Source organism: Rhineura floridana, chromosome 16 (assembly GCF_030035675.1).
Source record: "Rhineura floridana isolate rRhiFlo1 chromosome 16, rRhiFlo1.hap2, whole genome shotgun sequence".
NCBI classification, from domain to species: domain Eukaryota; kingdom Metazoa; phylum Chordata; class Lepidosauria; order Squamata; family Rhineuridae; genus Rhineura; species Rhineura floridana.
The window spans coordinates 27,141,430-27,162,614 of record NC_084495.1 but is presented as its reverse complement, the minus strand read 5'-3'; the positions used below and the strand labels follow the sequence as shown (position 1 = coordinate 27,162,614).

At 43.5% G+C, this 21,185-nt stretch overlaps 1 protein-coding gene across 1 annotated transcript in view; it reads left to right on the top strand.

The window, feature by feature from the left end:
* The window catches only part of KLHL4 (kelch like family member 4), a 50,650-nt gene extending 31,307 nt beyond the window's left edge, over positions 1–19,343 (top strand). Inside the window, exons 5-12 of the mRNA XM_061598742.1 lie at positions 2,094–2,290; positions 6,923–7,135; positions 8,330–8,516; positions 11,361–11,585; positions 11,909–12,071; positions 13,485–13,697; positions 15,519–15,690; positions 17,887–19,343. Coding sequence (XP_061454726.1) covers positions 2,094–2,290; positions 6,923–7,135; positions 8,330–8,516; positions 11,361–11,585; positions 11,909–12,071; positions 13,485–13,697; positions 15,519–15,690; positions 17,887–17,946 — 1,430 coding nt within the window. The 3' untranslated portion in view covers positions 17,947–19,343. The remainder of the gene's footprint in view (positions 1–2,093; positions 2,291–6,922; positions 7,136–8,329; positions 8,517–11,360; positions 11,586–11,908; positions 12,072–13,484; positions 13,698–15,518; positions 15,691–17,886) is intronic.
* Positions 19,344–21,185: the final 1,842 nt, after the last annotated feature.

The following is a 21,185-nucleotide window of genomic DNA, read 5'->3' as shown; positions in this document are numbered from 1 at the left end:
CAACCCTTTCCTTCTCTTCATTGGTCCTGATGAAAGTTGCCCCCCAAAGTTCTGAGAGTAGAGAAGCTTCTCTACCTGGACATATTTGGGTGCGGGGGATTATCATCTGTGGTTACCCTGAAAATTGTGCCCACATAATGCACGCATACCTGCAGTATAGAATTATTGGCCCTCATCCTTTCAATGCTTGATTTTCTAATGTGTATACTTTCTGTTTTCAAATATTTTTTCCAGATATTCCTATGTCATCTTTTTCCATGCCAGGAGACAACTGTTAGGTTTCCTACCCCTCAGCCCATTTTAGCTGTGTGTCTCCTCTGTCTTCCTTTCTATCACATCCCTGCCTTTCCTATTCATCTTTCCACCTCAGGCCTTTGCTTTTCACCCAGTACATCTACCCTGTTGTGATTCCTTCAGCCACCTTTTAGCTGGATAGTCTTCCCCATAGCCTTCTTAGTTTTTAGCTTACCAGACTGGCTAGCAACATACCTGATGTCTTCAAACAGCAAATGGACTTGCTAGCCCATAGACCATATGAAATATTTGCACTTGCCTAAACAGGCCTTTCACTTCACTCATAGATCCTGTGCCATTTGTCAACATTCTGTTGCTCTCCCCTCCTCTGATGAGCTGGAATGTTTGTAACCATTGCCTGACATCACAGCAGGCCAACCAATGGTGTTGATGTTGGTGGGACTTGCAGGTAACAGGAATTGCATCTAACAGTCTGTTGTATCCAAAGATAGCCTCTTTTAAGTGGCCCAAAATCACATTTTAAATAATGTGTAAGATATTGTTGTAAGACTGGGGGTTTGGGCAGGAGAGAGTTAATGGAATTGTAACGACCATTGAAACTTCCTAAATAGTTGATGGCAAAGTTGCCAGGTTCACCTTCATAGAATCATAGAATAGTAGAGTTGGAATGGGCCTATAAGGCCATCAAGTCCAACCCCCTGCTCAATGCAGGAATCCATGACTGGAGAGCCCACCACCTCCCTAGGTAATTGGTTCCATAGTTGTGCTGTTCTAACAGTTAGGAAATTTTTCCTGATGTTCAGCCAAAATCTGGCTTCCTGTAGCTTGAGCCCATTATTCTGTGTACTGCACTCTGGGATGATCAGGAAGAGATCTTGGCCCTCCTCTGTGTGATAGCCTTTCAAGTACTTGAAGAATGCTATCACATGTCCCCTCAGTCTTCTCTTCTCAAGGCTAAACATGCCTAGTTCTTTCAGTCTGTCCTCATAGGACTTTGTTTCCAGTCTCCTGATCATCCTTGTTGCCTTCCTCTGAACTTGTTCCAGAACTGGACACAGTACTGAAGATGAGGCCTAACCAGTGTCGACTAGGGGGAACAATTTTATTTATTTATTAGATTTATATCCCACCCTTCCTCCCAGTAAGAGTTCACACAATTTGGAAACTATACTTCTGTTAATGCAGCCTAAAATAGCATTTGTCTTTTTTGCAGCCACATTGCTTCCTAGGAAGCTTACCAGCTGATTGCTTTCAACGTCCAGATTTTCCTGAAGTCTTCTGGATAGGGTCATAAGCTACCTTTCACTCTTCCAGCTAAGGGATAATGCAATCCAAGTCTCTCTGTGAAAAGAAACACTAGGAACTGCAGTTACAGAGTCTAGAATAAAACAGACAGACACACTCATATATACACACGTGAATTTGAGGCTCTGTAAGTTATAAAAGCATTTTGGTGTGCTGGCTGCCTCTTTCCAAAGATCTGATATGTGTCAGTGTAATTTGCTGTTGGAGTATTGGAAGATGTCTACCTGCAGCTATGCTCAACTTGTACATTTGTAAATGAACTCAGGTATTAAAAATGCCATAAGCCTCCAGTGACCTCCTTCCGAAAGAAACTTGCACATCTGGAATTCCCACACCACTCGGATAGGGAGACTAGTAGTGTACACTCTTTCACACAAACACTTGCACATATGTAAAGGTAACTTGTACTTGCATTTCGTGTACTGTGTGAATAAGCCTAATACCTTGCTTGATCATAACTATCTGAGTTTTTTCAAAAGAATAATTTGTTTCCATGCATCTCTCTCTCTCTCTCTCAACATTAAACCACACAGGTGTCTTGGAACTCAAAGAAGATACTATTGAAAGCTTGCTGGCGGCAGCTTGCCTTCTCCAGCTGTCCCAAGTCATCGAAGTCTGCTGTAACTTTCTCATGAAGCAGCTTCATCCATCAAACTGCTTAGGAATTCGGTCCTTCGGAGATGCTCAGGGGTGCCTAGAACTCTTGCGAGTGGCACACCTGTACACCATGGTGAGGACAAGGGAACAGAATTCCTGGAACTAACTGCTAGAAAGTTGAAACTAGAGAGCCATTGACAAGCGGGAACTGAAAAAGTGAATGATGATATCAAATGCCAGCAGAATCTGGTTCAGGTGCCCTGAAGGTAGAACTTTGCAGCAGATACCTGGGGCCCCACTCAACAGAATAAGCAAGAGGGTCTGTAAACCCAGCGGGGCTGGCTTGCCACATTTTAAAGTCAGCAAAACAATACACCTTAACATTTCAAAAGGCCCTGTAAGAATATGAAGAAGCAAACACTCAGTTCTCCTTGATTCCCCTACCCCATGTGAAATGAGAGGAAGCACCATAGCTCCGCCGTAAAGCATTTGCTTTCAATCTCCAGCATCTCCAGGTAGGACTGGGAGTGTTCCTGTTGGAAATGCTGGAGAGCCACTGCAAGCCAGTGTAAACAATACTGAGCTAGATGGACCATTGGTCTGACATGGTATTAAGCAGCTTCCTGTATTCCTAAAAGATTCAACCCTTTCACCCCTGGTGATGTGTAGGGATGTAAGAAGGCATTGTTTTCTGTTCTGCCCTGTGTTCCTTGCATGCAGCACTGTTTCCATTCCACTGCGGTGTTCATCTTGCTGTCCGCTGTGGTGAAATTATGTAATTTACATATTGTATAAATTACATAATGATGTTGTCATTACATTGTTCCACCCCATTCATTTCAGTGCAAAGGAAACACAGATGTAATCCCCATGTATCCTTTGCAGACTGAAAGCAACAACAGCAGTCAATGTCAATGGTGTTTGCTGGATTGATTTCAGTTCCAGACATGGGAATACAAAGTGAACACCAGCAATTTCTACTCCCATTTCTTTCATCGGAGTTCTCCGACAACCCTGCTGAGGTGTTTGCCATCTTTCTTTGAAGAGAGGTTTTGAGGAAGCAATACAAAATGCCATCCTCCTTCTACCTGCTTCCTAAAGTGCTACAGTCCACTCTTCCATCTCTCCTGCTGCATATTTAGTTCCCCAGGCATCATCAGCCCCGGCACGTCCCCTGCTCTAGATGGAAAGGGCAGAGAACAAGAGTCCATGTGCCCAACTCCATTTAATTTGAAGAGTTTTTAATCTGCCACTGAGCTAATCGATTAGTTGCACCTGTTAAAAGCATTCAAGCTTCCCTACTTCTCCCTCTCATCTTTTTCAAAGAGCAAATGGATGCCTTTCTCCCTCCTCCTGTTTCAAGTTGATAGGGCAAGAGATGGCTAGAATCCCCTTTCAACTGTTAATAAGACTGCAGCTGAAAGAGAAAAGCTGCATGTTTGCCCTGGGTAGGTTTTGATGCCTTTGGTGGCAAGAGAATTGCTGCAATGTTTTCCAGAAGGGGAGCAAGTAAGGAAGGACTTGCTGGGATGGGGAGTTGGAACAAAAGAATGTGAGAATATATATCATTGCAGCAGAGCACATCCAGGCCTGCCTCAAGGATGCTTATCCACTGCTGATTCAAAGCAGAGGAAAGCATAATCAGGCCATCAGATGAGGAAGGGGAAACTTGCTGTGACATGAAATCAAGGTATAAATATTTCAGAGGAGAAGGGTGGAGAGAGCTTGCTTGTTTCCCTCCAAATGCATCAGGAGGAGTAATTCCTGGGCCTGAATGTTGAAGGGAATTGATCTGAGGTTGGGAACTGATGTAAGACCAAGATGGTGTTTGACTCAGAAGCAGCTTAAATTTCTGTGAAATGTAAGAAGAGATTTCCATGTTTTTCTGAAGCCACTGTGATGAGTTAAACATAGAGCTGGAGGAGAAAGTCAATTCAGTTTGCAATTAAAGGTGAATCTATTAAATTCACACTTTCCGAAACAATATGAGAACTGAAACACAGCCATCCTCTGAAATTTGTACTTACCCAAATTTTTATCGATGCAGCTCTCCAGCCCACCAGTGTTTACAAAAGTGCATATATTAGGGGACAGTCTCCAAAAAATTAATATATTAGTGAAAAGAACACAAAATGCATTATATTCAGGAATATTGCTTGCAAAAATCTATACATAAGTCAAAACTGCATACAAAAATGTGTTTATTGGGAAAAATTTCCACTGAAATGAATTTTCATGAGCGTTTTTAAAAAAATCACAAATTGCTGCAGAAATGTGGAGACTTTTGAATTTCAGGCTGGAAAAATGAGACACAGAGACAACTGGAATTGGCAGATCTTTCTGTCCCTAATAAGAATCAGGAGTCCTTGGGACTCAGCAATAAACAGCCAACTCAGATATTAAGCAGCCTCATACAGTCCAGTGCCAAAAGCTTCCTATTCTTTACCTTTGTTATTATTGATGTGAACTATTAACAGTTTCCTGGCTAGTAATCTTACTTCCACAGATAAAAATGATTTCCTATAAACAGTTCATGCTATTTTTGAAGCTCACAATGACTGTCCTGTCTTCCTATTTTCTGAGTGTTGCAAAGAATAGGAAGTGCAGGAAGGAGGGAGGCCACCATCTCCTTTATCATTCCCAAGAAATGTGCTTTATTTGAAAAAAAAATCATTCAGAATGCAGAGATACTGAAGGAAACAGCACAATACAGAACATCAGCTAATCATGCGAAGTATTGATGTTATTCAGTTTTATTTTACCAAATTACATTTTTGTGAAAGTTGTAGCCCAGTTTAAAAATGTGAATTGATTCATGAAATTATTTTTAGATGATTAATGTATTGATTAAATTAGCATAAATTTGCACGAGTTAAAATATTTCTAAGAAAGAAACTTAGCATTGCAGAAGGTGCCTTCTTAGAAGAAACATTTCCTCCTGAGTGAGAGAGAAAAGGGGAGGGGATGTATCATCATCATTATCTATGTTGCACCTTTATTCTAATGAGGTCAAAGTGGCATTCACATTTTCCCATCTCCATTTTATCCTCACAACAACCCTGTGAGGTAGGTTAGGCTGAGAGATGGTGATTAGTCCAAGGGCACCAAATGAGCTTCATGGCTGAGTGGGGATCTGAACCCTCATTTTTCAAGTTCTAATCCAAAACTCAAACCAGTATACCACACTGGCTCTTCTGAGATGGCAGGTTTTAAAAGTCCTTGTATGAAAAATGACAGCCTTTTTCAGAATAATAAAAATAGACAGACCAATAACTCAGAACACCCTTTTCATTAATCTTACTATTTAAAAAAAAATCAATTAAATGCTGCAGTCCTATTTTTCCTAAAAATACTGGCAAAAATTGTTCATCCAAATGTCAGATTTGAGTTTTGCTGGTTAACAATGCTTACCTAAAAAAAGAAGAAAAGAAAAGAAAAAGAAAGTATGATCACCCGGAGCTCCCAATTCATCCCTGGCTCAGATTAAAATCTGAGCCAGAAAAGGATTTCTGATTTATCTCCACCCCTCTTACATATACATACACATACAGCACCACTACCCTTTAACCTCGTTAGGTGTAGTCATCTGGGGCTTTGGGGGGTCTTAGTGCCCTTACTTTTTTGAGAGCAGGGTCTCAGCAGGGTCCCTATGTCACCACATCCTACAAGCCAATCAGCATGAAATGGGAGTGTGCTAGCCATTTAGACGAGTTCTAACATGCTTCCTTGTTCTTTCCTGTAGATTGGAGCCAATCAGAGTGAAAGGAGGTGAGTCAGTCACTGAGACGTTTCTTCTCAGTAGCTAACACTCTCCTCTTTTGTGCTTATTGGCTCCTAGGGACGTCTGCTGTTGTGGCAGCAGGCATTAACAAAGATCTCATTCTCAACCCAGCAGCAAAAAAGGGGGGGCATTGCTGTGACTATCATGAAGGGACCCTGCACTTCTGAACTTGCCACTACACTACTCCTTGTTAGTCCATAGGGAAGTCAGTATGATGTAGAATAATTACAGGATGCATAACTATCAGTCATTTGGTTGTGCAATCATTTGCCCTGATCAGGGAGTCTTCTGCAAGCACAGGGATTATGAACAGGATATGGTGCCATCAAAACCTGCAAGAACTTTCCCCATTTGTTTAACTGGAACAGCAGTTTACAAAACTCCTTTTCTGGGAATCCTTTCATATTCACTTGTCTGCTGAGGCACCACGGCATCTTTCTCATTGTGCTGTGGATTGAGGGGGCATTCCGTGGGGCACGCATAGCTCCCATGAAGTTCTCATCATTTCCCTGCATGATCTGAGAGTATTTTAGAACACATCTAATAATGTGCTCTAGCTGCATGTTGCAGGCAAAGATTGGCACAAGTGTGCAAGCTATTCTTCAGGAAAGCTTCTTTCTATCCTGGTTAGATTTCAAGGAGAGCCTTTTTAAGGTATTTATTTAAATTACTGTTTTTAGCTCAATCCTAATCCTTTACACACCAACAGGAAGTTGAAGACAGGCTGAATCAATTTCTACACTATTGTAACATTGCACATCGTTTGCTGGAGGTTCACCAGAGCTCTAGCTGAATCATATTGCAGAGGCTTGGTTGGAGTTTGGTAGCAAGAGTTAGAAGCAAACAAGGTGGGTGCTATCCCACTAATCTATTACTGCACAACTTCCCTGAGCCTCTAGGCTCAAGTGAGATAAAAGGCAGGACGAATGGACAAATGAACAAAATGCAAATGCACTGCTAAGTTATTCTTACTCCTCTCTGTAGGAACATTTCACGGAAGTAATAAAGAACCAGGAATTTCTCTTGCTGCCTGCCAGTGAAATTGCTAAGCTTCTGTCCAGTGATGACATCAATGTCCCAGATGAAGAATCCATATTCAAGGCATTGATGATGTGGGTTCGGCATGACTTGCAAAACAGGCAGCGGGAGATGGGAATGCTTCTCTCCTACATCAGATTGCCTTTGCTCTCCCCCCAGGTGGGCCACAAGTTGAGCTGTTGGGAGGTGATGCCTTCTGGGTAGGATGCTTCTGGGTAGGGATTTCTTGATGCAAGTTGACCTGATGCACACCTCCTGGATTAATGTGCAGATCAGAACATCGTTATCATTTGGAATTTTGTGCTTTTCCAAATTTTGCAGTACAGTTCTCAGCTCTGTTGTTGCTGTTGTTACTGCTAGTACTACTGCTACTGCTACTACTACTACTGCTACTGCTACTACTACTACTACTACTACTACTACTACTACTACTTTAAATTGGCTCTTCATTGGTCACACAGTCCCAGAGCAAGGAGCAACATTAACATAATATTTCATTTGAATACTGCTAATGTACAAACAAACAATGTACTAGCAACTAGGGATGGATCTGTCCATTTCTGCCTCTTTATCCAACCCTTGGTACTATCCCCAGGCTCCACTTTCTCTCTCTGGTCCCACCCTCTGTTTTCCCTGCTCCACATTCTCCTAAAGCACTTCTGGTTGGGTGGAATGGATGGATGGAAGAAGTTGTCAACTTCAGTTCTCTCCATTCCTCATTTTTCCAGTTTTCAATTCAGTTCTCCACATTTCTGCAGCTATTTAAAAAAATGCTTGTGAAAATTCTTCAACATTTTAGTGTGAATTTCTCCTAATAAACACATTTTTATGCAGTAATGTACACATTTTTTTGCAATCAATTTTCCCTAATATAATGCATTTTGTGTATGTTTTTTTAAATAAATATATCTGTTTGTATGTACACTTTCCCCTAATACATGCATTTTTGAAAACATTCTTTGGTTGGCAAACTGCATTGCTTTTTTTTTTTTTTTTTTTAAGAAAATGACAAATAGCCGCAGAAATGTGGATGAACTGAATTTAAGTTTGGAAAAATGAGAAACTGATGGACAGATCCTTCCATCTGTAGTCTTGTGTGCAAGCTCTGCTATGCACAGAAGTCTATGCAACCTGACTCATCATGAGTGCTGTCTGCTCACTTGCTGACCCTCCTCTTACACTTTCCTGGTCAACTCCTCGTGCTCTTAAAGAGCAGTAGCAGCAGTGAAGAGGATTTCTGATGGCTGGATTACAGTTCCCACTGATATTGTGATGCCCAGTGACCCACAAAACCTGGAGCCAGATCTGGCTGATAGATCTAGAAATGACCTTCTGATTATTTGTGCGTCTCAGCTATTAGCAGATCTGGAAAACAGCCCCATGTTTACCGATGACCTCGAGTGCCAGAAACTTCTCATGGAAGCAATGAAGTACCACTTGCTACCAGAAAGGAGATCTATGATGCAGAGTCCTCGTACCAAGCCTCGGAAGTCCACCGTTGGCTCTCTTTATGCTGTGGGGGGAATGGATGCCACCAAAGGTAAGCCTGCCATCTGACAAAGTGGACTATGGACTATGAAAACGTAGGCCACAATAATACATAGTTGGTATGTAAGGCTGGGTTAGCCGATGTGGTGCTCTCCATGTTGTTAGGATTACAATTCCCATCATCCCTGACTATTGGCCATGCTGACTGAGGATGATGGGAGTTGTAGTCCAACAATATCTGAAGGGTACCATATTGGCTACCGCAGATGTAAGGCAAGGATAGGGAAGCTGGGTCTCTCCAGAAGTTGCTGGACTGTTACTCGAACCATCCCTGAATATTGGAGACCATTGAGGAGGATGAGCATGAGTGCAGCAGACAGTTCAGATGAGCTATGGCAGACCTAGATTAACATCCTGTGCTCTGAGTGCTAGATATCTTATTCCACAATTTCTTGTGCTTCTGAGAAGATACTAAGCACTGCCTGTACAGTTTTGAGTATATTTTCACACTATAAACATCATGGGACAGTGAAGAGAGCACAGGGCTCAGAATGGGGTAATGGGTTCAGACTAGGGTGGGCAAATCCAAAGGAGGACAGCGCTCCTGTACTTCAACCGGAGAATTTTAGCAAGTGTAGTTTGCATGACAAATTACACCTGCAGAAATACCCTCTTCTGCACAACTAATACAGGAGCCCCATCCTCGGTTTCATCTCCCCATCTTTTGCTGGTCTTTGACCGAAATAAACTTATTTACAATTTCCTATCTTAGTGGTAAGCTTTGTAACTTGTCTCCACACCTTGGACCTATTGACACCCCGAGGCCCTGCATCCCTCCCAACAGCTATTGTGGGTTCTACATCATAGGAATATAGGAAGCTGCCTAATACAGAGTGAGACCATTGGTCCATCTAGGTCAGTATTATCTACACTGACTGGCAGTGGCTTTCCAGGATTTCAGGCAGGGGGCATTCCCAGTCCTACTTGGAGATGCCATGGATTGAACCAGGGACCTTCTGCATGCAAAGCAGATGCTCTGCCAATGAGCTATGGCACTTCAGAGAGAACCAGGGTGCATGACTTTGGAAGACAAAGCCAGTTAATCAATTCACTTATCAGCCAAAACCTTATTCCATTCTATCTGCCAATAAGTAGTCTAGTGGCAAACTTAAAAGTGCAAGGTCCCTTCATGACAGTCACTCCACACCTCATCACAGCCATGCCATCTTTTCCACTTCCCCTCATCTCCCTGTTATCTTGTGAGTCCACACTCCACTGCAGCAGACATCCCTAGGAGCCAATCAGCATGAAAGGGGAGGCTTGTGTTAGCTTCTGAGAAGAGTCTTCTCAGTGGCTGACTCACCTCCTTTCACTCTGATTGGTTCCAGTAATCATGAAAGGACAAGGACTCTTCTCAGTGGCTAACGTGGTCCCTTGTCATGCTGATTGGCTCATACATAGGGACCTAGCTGAGACCCTGCCCTCAAAAAGGTAATGGGTCTTCTATCCCCCACAACTCCGGATGACTACACCCTTTTTAAAGTGCCACACGACTACTTTTTTAAAAAGAAAAATAAAGGATAGGCTTATATTTCCCCCCTCCTGCAGCAACATTAACCTTACACCCGCAGCATACAACCCCCAGAAAAGCAATTATTCAAAGAGATAGTCATGTTACTTGCTACTGGAGAAACAGCGAACGAGATTTCAAGCGCTCCGTCCTGCCACTGTATTACATTTTGTTACATGGAATGAATATTAACCTTACTCCAATATAGATCCTCACACCGCTCCCAAGCCAAAAAGCACAGTACTGTACACCCTCAGGATGAAGGGGAGAAAACATTTTGGATTGCACAGTGTTTCTTGTGCAGTCACAACAGAGACACAGCTTAGTGACTGACCTTTACGATTGAATGGAGAGCAGTGGAATGAATTAGAATCAATTGGAATGTCACAGTTGAAAATAGCAACACTGTCATTTATTTCAACACTTCTGTTTTACGCTCACTCTTTTCTCTGGAATGTCTGTCCTTTGTCCACGGACTTTTTACAGAGAATCTAGAAGGCACTCATTGAATTCCAGTGGGGTTTTTTGTGTTGTTCTCCCAATTTTTTTCTGACTTGGTTTTTGGTGATTTTGGTTTTCCAATAAAATTCAATTGGTGTGCCAGCCTGTCCAGTATGAAAAATGTTACTGAAACTTTTAAGGGCTACTGTGTTAAACTATATACAGCTGGTATAGCACAGTGAGGAGGAGAGCCTGGCTGGGAGGCCAGAGTCTGTGAGTTCAAATCCCCGCTTGTGTCTCCTGGGTGTCAAGGGCCAGCTAAAGATCACCCCCACAGCGAGTGGCTCAGGGGTTATGTGCCCTGCCACCTGTGCAGCCGTGGGCAAGCTGCATAGTCCCAAGGACCCCAGTTGCCCCCCAGCTGGCAGTTGCAGACAAGGAAGGGGTTGGCTTGTGCAGCTGTGGCAAGCTGAGCAGGCCCTAGCCAGCTGGGGAGGACTAGCCTCAGAGGGAGGCAATGGGAAACCCCCTCTGAATACTGCTTACCATGAAAACCCTATTCATAGGGTAGCCATACATTGGGATCGACTTGAAGGCAGTCCATTTCCATTTTTTCATGTTAAACTATGGAATTTGTTCCCAAAAGATGTAGTGATGACCACCAACATGGATGGCTTTAAAAGAGGATTAGACAAATTTCTTACTCTTCCATATACTGTATTTCACATCAAGATATTTCATTTAAAGAAATGATTAAAACTAGCTACTCTTTATCCCCAAATGTTCATAGTGTCAGCGATATCACTGAATGTTCATGAACATTCTATTGCCACTTCTCCACTCTTAGGCACACCATCAGAGTTACTATTCATATATTTTCAACAGGCACCACCACAATAGAGAAATATGACTTGAGAACAAACAGTTGGATTCAAATTGGAACCATGAATGGAAGGCGGCTGCAGTTTGGAGTTGCTGTGATTGACAACAAGCTCTACATTGTGGGAGGAAGAGATGGCCTGAAAACATCCAATACAGTTGAATGTTTCAATCCAGTAACCAAAGCCTGGACTGTGATGCCTCCAATGTCAACCCACAGGCATGGCTTGGGTAAGAAGTTTTGCTAAATTGTCTTCTACTGGCAGTAACGGTTTATTGCACATTAAGCATACACTAGCCATATAATCATTCTCTAGAGATCACTGACTGAGAACCGGTTTGCACATTCATAATTAGCTTTTGATTACTGCAGCATCAGGTCTTATGTGTGAATAACCTATCATTGATCAACAATCATAGGAAGAACTTTCCTATCACGGTTCAAATATTTGTATCCAGAGATGGTGCAAGTGGATGCTGCATGTGCAACTGGGCTTTCGAAGCCCTATTCTAATTGATCTATTACTTTCCTCCCACTGTCTTTCCATCCAAAGGTGTAGCCATGCTTGAAGGACCAATGTATGCTGTTGGAGGCCATGACGGATGGAGTTACCTCAACACGGTAGAAAGATGGGACCCCCAGGCCCGTCAGTGGAATTACGTAGCTAGCATGGCAACACCTAGGAGTACTGTGGGCGTAGCAGCACTGAACAGCAAGTATGTCGGGCACTCACTCTTTCTCTCTGGGGGCTTCCAGGCATGGGCTTCATTTACAAAATGAGTTGTTGAGATATTGCAAGTGGGTCATGGACAGAGTGTTTTGCTTTGTATGTATTTATTGGATTTCCCCTGGAAAGGCCAACCTGGATTAAATCGGGGGAAGGGACAACATGGGACATGGGCTGGCATTGTGTGGATGTTGCAAAACAAAACAAAACACACAACCACTTGCATGCATTATTGCACTCTACAACAAACCCCTGGGCTGCCACCCTGGGCTCCTGCTAGGAGGAAGGCCGGGATATCAATCAATCAATCAATCAATCAATCAGTCAGTCAGTCAATCAATCAATCAATCAACAACCCCCCATCAGGAAGCTCCCTCCCTCTTCTCCCTCGTCTGCCCCCTTCTCTCTCACACATTATTTGTTCTTACAGTAAAAGTTCTTACAGTAGCACTTTTCAAATTATTTATGTTTTAACAAGCAAACATTATCTGGACAGCATCCACATGATAAGAGATGGAGAGCTAGCACTTCTAAACAACTCTTCTCCCTCTGCGGTTAAGTTCCACCCCTCTGTTTAAGATAATTTGCAAGGGAAAGCTGCTCTGAGGGTTCTCAAAAGCACAAGGCAGGGCTCTTGCCGAAGTTTGTTGCAAATGAATGCAGCTGAACCATGCTCTTGTGCACATGTGTAAGTAGGAACACAGGAGCCCAACCTAGACTGAGTCACACCATTGGCCCATCATGTCTTCTTCTGGAAGTTCTCCATGCATGTGGAACTGTCAAGAGTTGGGGAAGGAATTGGCCAGAAGCATTATGCAGTGGCCATCAGGGCAACACAGAAAGAGATAACAACCAGGAAAACTACTGAAGTAGGATAAATATTTAAGGGAGGGAGGCATGGCTCAGTGGTAGAGCATATATTTTGCACGCAGAAGGCCTCAGGCTCAATCCCTGGCATTTCCAAGTAGGACTGGGAAAGAGCCCTAGATGAAACTCTGAAGAGCCACTGTCACTCAGTGAAGACCAGAGATGGAGAACCTTTGGCCTTTCAGATGTGGTTGTACTACCTCCCCCATCATCCCTAAGCATTGGCCATGCTGGCTAGGGCTGATGAGAGTTAGAGTTTAATAGCATCTAGAGGGCCACAGATTCCCCATCCCTTCTGTAGACCAAGATGAACCAGTGGTCTCACACCTTGGAAAAGTTACTTTTTTGAACTACAACTCCCATCAGCCCCAGCCAGCATGGCCACTGGATTGGGCTGATGGGAGTTGTAGTTCAAAAAAAGTAACTTTTCCAAGCTCTGGTCTCACCTGGCATAAGGTAGCCTCCTATGTCCTTCCCTTAAAATGTGTGGTATTAGACAAGATGCCTAGATGTCTGTCTTGTCCTGCTGTTATAGGTTATATGCTGTTGGCGGGAGAGATGGAAGCTCCTGCCTGAAATCCATGGAATGCTTTGACCCTCACACAAACAAATGGAGCATGTGTTCATCAATGTCGAAGAGGCGTGGGGGAGTTGGCGTTGCAACCTACAATGGGTTTCTCTACGCCGTTGGAGGCCACGACGCTCCTGCTTCTAATCACTGTTCTCGACTTTCTGACTGCGTAGAAAGGTAGGGACATTTTCAAAAAATTGTTATTGCAGTTATATGCCACCTTTTCTCCAAGGAGATCAAGGTGGCATGCAACAATCTCCTGCTCTGATTTCATCTCTGCAACAACCCTATGAGGTCGGTTCTCCACCCCTGATTCATATAAGGGCCACTGCTGCTACTCTTATCTTCAAATGTATGTTAGATGCTCACTTTCCATCTTTCCATGACAGGTAACTTTGAATTATTAAATGATACACTTTCTTCAAGATCCCCAAAGGTCTCTATATTGATTGATCAATCAATTTGTTTAAAAGGCAGGTCCCTGTTCAACTGAAATACCTTAGCCTATGCACAGCTCTAAACATTACTGTGAATTGTTACAGCCCTCCAGTATATATATATATATAAAATGCTTGGCTTTATCTTAAGACATTGAGTTCACATCTTGAGCTAACATGGCAAGGGAGTAAAGAATGGCCGACTGACTGTCAAGGTGCTGGTGTGACATCCTCAGTGCTGGAGGCATTTTGCTTTGTAAAATGTGACCACCAAGACAAGACTAGATCATAAGTCTAGAGAGCCCTCTAGTGGCTGATGAAGGTATGACCATATGTCCTGATTTCCCCCCTCGCTCCTCAATATGGAGTTGAGCCAAAACTTCTTAAAGGGACTTTACCAGCTCCGATCTGGGGAAAGTTTTCCCAAAGGAGTATCACTCCTGCTCACTAAATTCCATTGATTCCTCCCTTTCCAGACAGGACCCTGCTCTCACTCTGATGATGTCATCCTGAAGCCAAATCAGAGTGAGGGAGAAGCGGGAAGCCGTACAACCTGCCTGGGGATGAAGGAACAGAAGGAATTTGGGGGGGTTGAATGATACAGGGTGAAAATTTCTCCCCATTCATGTTCTTCCACCCAAATCACAAAATGGCCTTACGAATGCAGTGCCAAAGTTAAATAGCTACAAAGATTTATATATAAAAATAAGAGCTTAGTAGAGGTTGATGTATCTGTCAATTTTAATTCTCCCAGTTTCATATTGTTCATTTTAAAAATCCTGTTCTCTATGTTTACTCCACAGTTTTGTGTGGTTTTTAAAAAAAACTCATGAAACTTATCAGGATTTTAGTGTGAATTTCTCAAAAAAAACCACATTTTTGTAAACAGTTTTGACTAACAAACATTTTGGCAAGCAATTTTACCTACTATAGTGCATTTTGTATGCTATTTTCATGAGTATATGCATTTTTACAAACATTCCCCTAATGAAAATGATTTTATTTTTTCCCTTCTTAGTTTTACCTCTTTTGTCCACTTTTAATATCGCTCCAGTAGATCTCTTAACTGTATTTTATGTATTTTAAATCTAAATCTATTTTAATGGTTTTATTTGTGTATTTTTTATTGTGTATGATTTTATTGTGAGCCATCCTGAATGCCCTATTGTAGGGTAGAAGGGTGGGATAAAAATATTTTAAATAAATCAATAATGCATTTTTATGCACATAGCGTTGTATTCAATGCTAGTCCTGTTCACAGTACACCCACTGTAATTAATGAACATGACTAAGTTAGGTCCATTCATTTAAATGGGACTACTCTATTTAGTTAAATACAATCTATTGTTTGGTTGGAGAACTTCATTGAATTGTGAATTTCAAACTTCCGTTAATCACCTAAAATATATATGCACGTAATTGTGATTAACAAAACAGAGGTTTTTATTGTTCAGCTTCCACCTTCATCAGTTGCTAACATACCAGATAACATAAATATATATCTGTATATATACAGCCCTACATAATTATTAATTGTTAACTGTGACCATAAATATTCTAGATATGATCCGAAAACAGACACTTGGACCACTGTAGCACCTTTGAGCATTCCTCGTGATGCTGTTGGAATCTGCTCTCTTGGAGACAGGTTATATGCGGTAGGCGGCTATGATGGACACACCTACCTGGACACGGTGGAATCTTATGATGCACAAAACAATGAATGGACAGAGGTGATTTATTTATTATTGCACTTATATCCTGAATTTCCTCCAAGGAGTGTAAGCTGGTGGACATGGCTGTCTCCTCCTCCCCCTCCCCCGTTTTATCTCACAAGAATCCTGTGAGGTAGGCTGAGAAGAAGGTGACTGGCCCAATGTCACCCAATGAGCTTCATGGCCAAGTGAGGATTTGAACCTGGGTTTTCCAGGCTCTAGCCCAACACTCTAACTGCTATACCACACGGGCTGTCATTTTCCCCTTCTCATCTCTTTGCTATTAACCAATATATCCCTGCCTGTCACTTTTGTTCCTTCAACTCTTCCACACTCAAGGGTCTCCTGTTCCCTTGAACACAGTGGAGACTGGTGACTCTGATGCCAGTGAGACGGTGAATCCCTGCTGAGTTTTAGTCTGAACTTTGAAGGAACTATCCAAGGTGATGAACCTTTTTTTTTTTGGTTTCAGCACTTGGTCAGCTCCTCAAAAGTTTGGACTAAAACCTGGAGTGGATTCACTATCCACTGACATTGGGCCACCAATCTCTGACTATGTGACACCCACATTCTCCCTTGCTGCCAAATACCTATACGACCATTGGTCTCTTCCTTCTAATCCACCATCAGACTCAGCTCTTCTGTGAAGCCTTTAAGTCCTTGCTCTGTACAGAAAATATAAACTTAGGTGTGTGTAACTGTGTTTCTCACACATGGCCAGTGCCAAAGGGTGGCCAGGTTGGGCCCTGAAGGGCCACTCCTTAGGGCATGTGGGTAGTGCTCCCCTTCCATGATCCTCGGCAGGGTTGACTCCTGACCTTGCTGCAGATTGCTGAGACGGAGCTCCCAGCTCCCCCTACAGACCTTGTGGGTCCGCGGCACCTGCCTGCTCCACCTACCTCTCCTCCCTTTCTGTGAATGCTTCTCTAAGGGGTTGATGGCCCTACCGCTATCTTGATTGATGGCAGGCATATGCGCACATGCAGCGTAGCATGCATGTGTGCCATCAGCAAAGATGGCAGTGGGGGTATCAGCCTCTTAGAGAAGCTTCTGCCACCATCTTGGTTGATGGCAGCGACCCCAGCATGCAGGTCATTCTCAGAAAGAGAGAAGAGGTAGGTGGAACAATCCCACATGGTCTTTAGGGAGTGCTGGGAGAAGGGGCCCCGGAGCAGGCTGGCTCCCAAGGGCCCAGTCATGCCTGGCAATGGCCCTGTTCTTACATATTAGTTCCTTTGCCAAAGTCTTCTTCCCATCCTACTCTGTCAAAATTTACATTGCAAGCTTTTTGAGGCATGGACCTGTACATGTTGCTCTGCAAGGCAGTTAACAGAAAAGCAGTAGGAAAATCCAAGCAACACAGTTGGAGGAAAACAAAATAGTGGATTGCCAAATGAATGTTCCTGAGGAAGGTGTTCTACAGTTGAGGAGCTACCACAGAAAAGGCTTTGTCCTCACTCGTCACTCACCTCCAAAAGGTGAGCACACCTGGAATCAGGCCTTAATGATCTCAATGAATGGGCAAGTTCATACAAGTGGTCCTTCAGCTACTCCACCCATTCCCCGGTCTCTCATTGTGCATATTCTCCACTTGGACAGTATGCACATTTGCTGGCTGATATGTGAAATCTGCACATTTAAGAAGCTCTCCCTGGTTTATGCTTTTTATTTCTGCACATTTTCCAGTAATCTTTACATTAACCCTCCTTACACAACACACACAATGTCTGCATGCTTAAGCTTTATCCTAAATGCACACTCTGTGAAATAAGATCTGGGAATTGCCACATTGTGGACACCCAACTGTTCATTAGTTCTCCAGCAATACCAACATATTATTCACAGGGAAAGTATACTAATCCCAATTCATTGAGGCCAGGGCTGGGGAACCTATAGCCCTCTAGATCAGCCTTTCCCAACCAGTGTGCCTCCAGATGTTGTTGGACCACAAGTCCCATCTTTCCTGACCATTGGCAATGCTGGCTGGGGCTGATGGGAGTTGTGGTCCAACAACATCTGGAGGCACACTGATTGGGAAAGGCTGCTCTAGATGTTGTTGGGCTCCAGCTCCCATCACCCTTGGTAGTTGGCCATGCAGGCTGTTGGGGCTGCTGGGAATTGAAGTCCAACAACATCTGAAAAGTCTCAGATTCCCCAACACTGACTTAAGCTGACAAGCTGGGAGGAGTAAACTAAGCCTCTTCTGTTTTATAGGAAGTTCCAGTCAACATAGGAAGAGCTGGTGCCTGTGTCGTTGCCGTCAAGCTGCCGTGACAGACATTTCCAGGTGTGGCATAACACACCAGTGCAGCTCCAGAAAGCAACATGGCAAAAGAGGAGGAAATGCACCCTTGAAAGCAACACAATGGGCTTCCACTACAGGAGGGCGAATGACAAGGATGAGCCTGTGTGCAGCCTGAGCATGAAAATAACATTTTCTGCATTCCAAAGACACACTTGGCAGATGTTTGATCATCGTGGGTGATGTTAACCCCTATCTGGAGGGAGGAGCTGGGTACATACTGTGCTTTGAGAGTGAGAGAGAACACACTCCATTGTAAACTGAGGCCAACCCCAATTCTGTCTCAAGAACAGCTGAGTGTGCAGCTGAAAACAAATGAGATATTCCACCCTCCCCATAGCTTTTTGTTGAATAATCAGTGGCCCTGCAGCTCTATAGGAAGAAGCAGGACAAGGAGGGATGTGGAACCCTCACTACTGGGAAGCCTGTTTGGTCCCCTCCCGCCACACAAAGACTCCTCTGCAGGGTCTGGTGTCAGCACCTGGCATCCTTGGGCAGTTACCAGGGTCCCATTGCTTTGACAGGGCCCACTGCTGATGCCTCCCTTTGGCCCTCTTTTTGTCACTCCTCATGGCCCAGTATTTTATGTCAGGCAGCTGGATCTAGCCATCCTTTACATTTCCCACAGTGCCCCATGACCTAGGGTCATTCTGGGGCACTGTGTAGGGAAAATGAAAAGGATGGCTAGGCACTCCTGCCCAGTGCTCCTTGGAATGCAGCAAGATAAATTCACTGAAGAGGAGGGGGTTCACAGGACATGCTGCCCAAGGCCCCATTGTATCCAAGCTGCCCCTGATCTTGAGGCTTCTGAGATGTCTCTAGACCTGGATTGGCAACTTAGCACCTGTGGGCTCAGTGGTGCCATTGAAATCTTCCCTATGGAATCACTGCCCTCCTGGTCAGAAGGTGGTAGTGATGGGATTTCTTAGCTGGTGCCCCTTTGATAGCATTCAGTCGACCTAAAAGGCCAGTATCGATGTGAGGTTGTTCTTTGTCCGCTAGCCACTGCTTTCACGCATCCAGGTTTCTTTCCCCTCACACAAAACATTGATATTAATATTGATATTTTAAAAGGAAATATTTATAAATGAAAGGAAATGTTGATAAAATAATCATTCTTAATATCAATATTTTAGAGGTTTTGAATTTTTTTTGAAAAATATCCACAGAAAATCACTACAGAAAAATCTGATCCGCAATGATAGAGAATAACCAATTTAATGCAAAATTCAGTATCAAATCCAAATTGGGCAGAATTCTAGCACACCCCTAGAAGGTGGTGAGGAGCACTACCTTTTTCGGCCTTGAAAAGTACATAGGGCTAAAGGAGGAAGCTGGAAGAGTGACACTCTTTCCTATGTCCTTTTTCGCAGAGCTTGGAACAGTTACTTTTTTGAACTACAACTCCTATCAGCCCCAGCCAGCATGGCCACTGGATTGGGCTGATGGGAGTTGTAGTTCAAAAACAGTAACTTTTCCAAGCTCTGCTTTTTCGGCTCTATGTCCTTTAGAAAACTCAGATGAATTCTCTTGGTTCTGACTTTTGCCCAGAATCCTTGCAAAAGCAGTGTGTCCATGTGCACATGCCTTTTCTGTTTCTTGGAGGGTGGGAAAACCTGGCTGATCTGGGGGAGAGAAGTGGTCGGAATGGGTGGCACCCGGAGCACTTGGTCAAAAATCTAAATGGCCAATGGTCTAAAAAAGGTTAGTGACTCTTGCTCTAGACAATGCTCATATATTATCAATGTCTGGAAACAAGACAGCTCCACCTCTGCCCTTTCTGAAACATGTGTTGAGTTAAGGGGGTGGGGGGGAGAGAAAATACTTGGTAGGTTACAGGCAACAATTATGATGCCATGCTGATGTTTCTAGAATTGCTAAATGGAACATGACTGTAAGACATAACTATTACAGTAGCGGTCTTTAGCCTTTTAAAACCCAGGACCCTGCAAACACGAGGACCCACTTTTGATTTTTGAATGCATAATGTGTTTATCTTTGCTGCCTTCCTTTCTCTGCTTCTTCCTCACTTCCACCCACAAATGTCATGGAATTGCTGGCTCAACCCAACCTAGGCCTTGTGGGTGGATTGCAAGCCGTCCATAGAGGACTAGTTTACTATGGCGTAATTGCAAATGCAGCCTTTCTACTCTGCTGGGCAGAGGCTTTTGGACCAAATAGAAGTCCCCAGAAATGGGTGGCATGATATAGCACGAGGTTTCGCTCCTTGCTCCATGTTAGATGGACCATCCATGCTTCACCTACGGTGGCTCAGCCTTAGCACATCTTGCAGGGATCAGTGTGCTTAAACCAGGAGTGGGAAACTTCAGGCCTGAAGGCCAAATGTAACCCTCTAGGTCTCTTTATCAGGCCCTCCCAAAACTGTCCGCAGCCACACCCGCTGTCTCCAGGACACAGCCCTGTTTGGCATTGCATCAATTCTCCTTGGGTGCTTTTATCGAGCTGGAATATATCTTTGAACTCTGATGATGACTCTTGCTTGCCTGGATGGATGGTAGGGAGGTATGTGTCCATATGTGTAGAAACAAGCCTACTGTGCAAAGGTATCTCGCTATGCCCACTTTTGTCTCTGGGCCATGGCCTTGCAAGGTTGCCCAGAGTTGTGGCCCTTGGGTTGTAAAAAGTTTTCCATCCCTGGCTTAAACAATCTCAGCAACCAATACCTAACCATCTCCCAACAAAACGTCAGAGACATTTAGCTTCCAGGCTTCCACTGTTAAGGTACCCCAGGGAGACACACAAAGTCAAGGTCCTGTGCCTAATAGCATTGTAGGATATCTGACCTTTTAGTTTTTCCCATATGGAAGAGCAGATTTTTATTGCCCCTGTAGGTTTGCTCTGACACATACCAATGGGAAAGGAAAGTGGCAGAAGATGGATGGATGAGCCACAGAGGCAATCTAAACTGGGAAAAGGAATTCAAAGGAATATTCCATAGTCCATAATAAATGAAGACATTTTGCCGTCTTTTAAGCAAAATAGAAATAACTTGAAATACCTCCTATGGTAGGTATGCCACATTATAGACTTGCAGGACACACACACACACACACACGAACGACACACACACACACACAGAACTAGGGATGGGAGCCATTGGCCAGCACATTCCGAAAGCATTAAATTGACCTATCAGGCTGGTATTGATTTGATTTTGTTCTGCTAGTGACTGCTTTTACCAATCCATTTT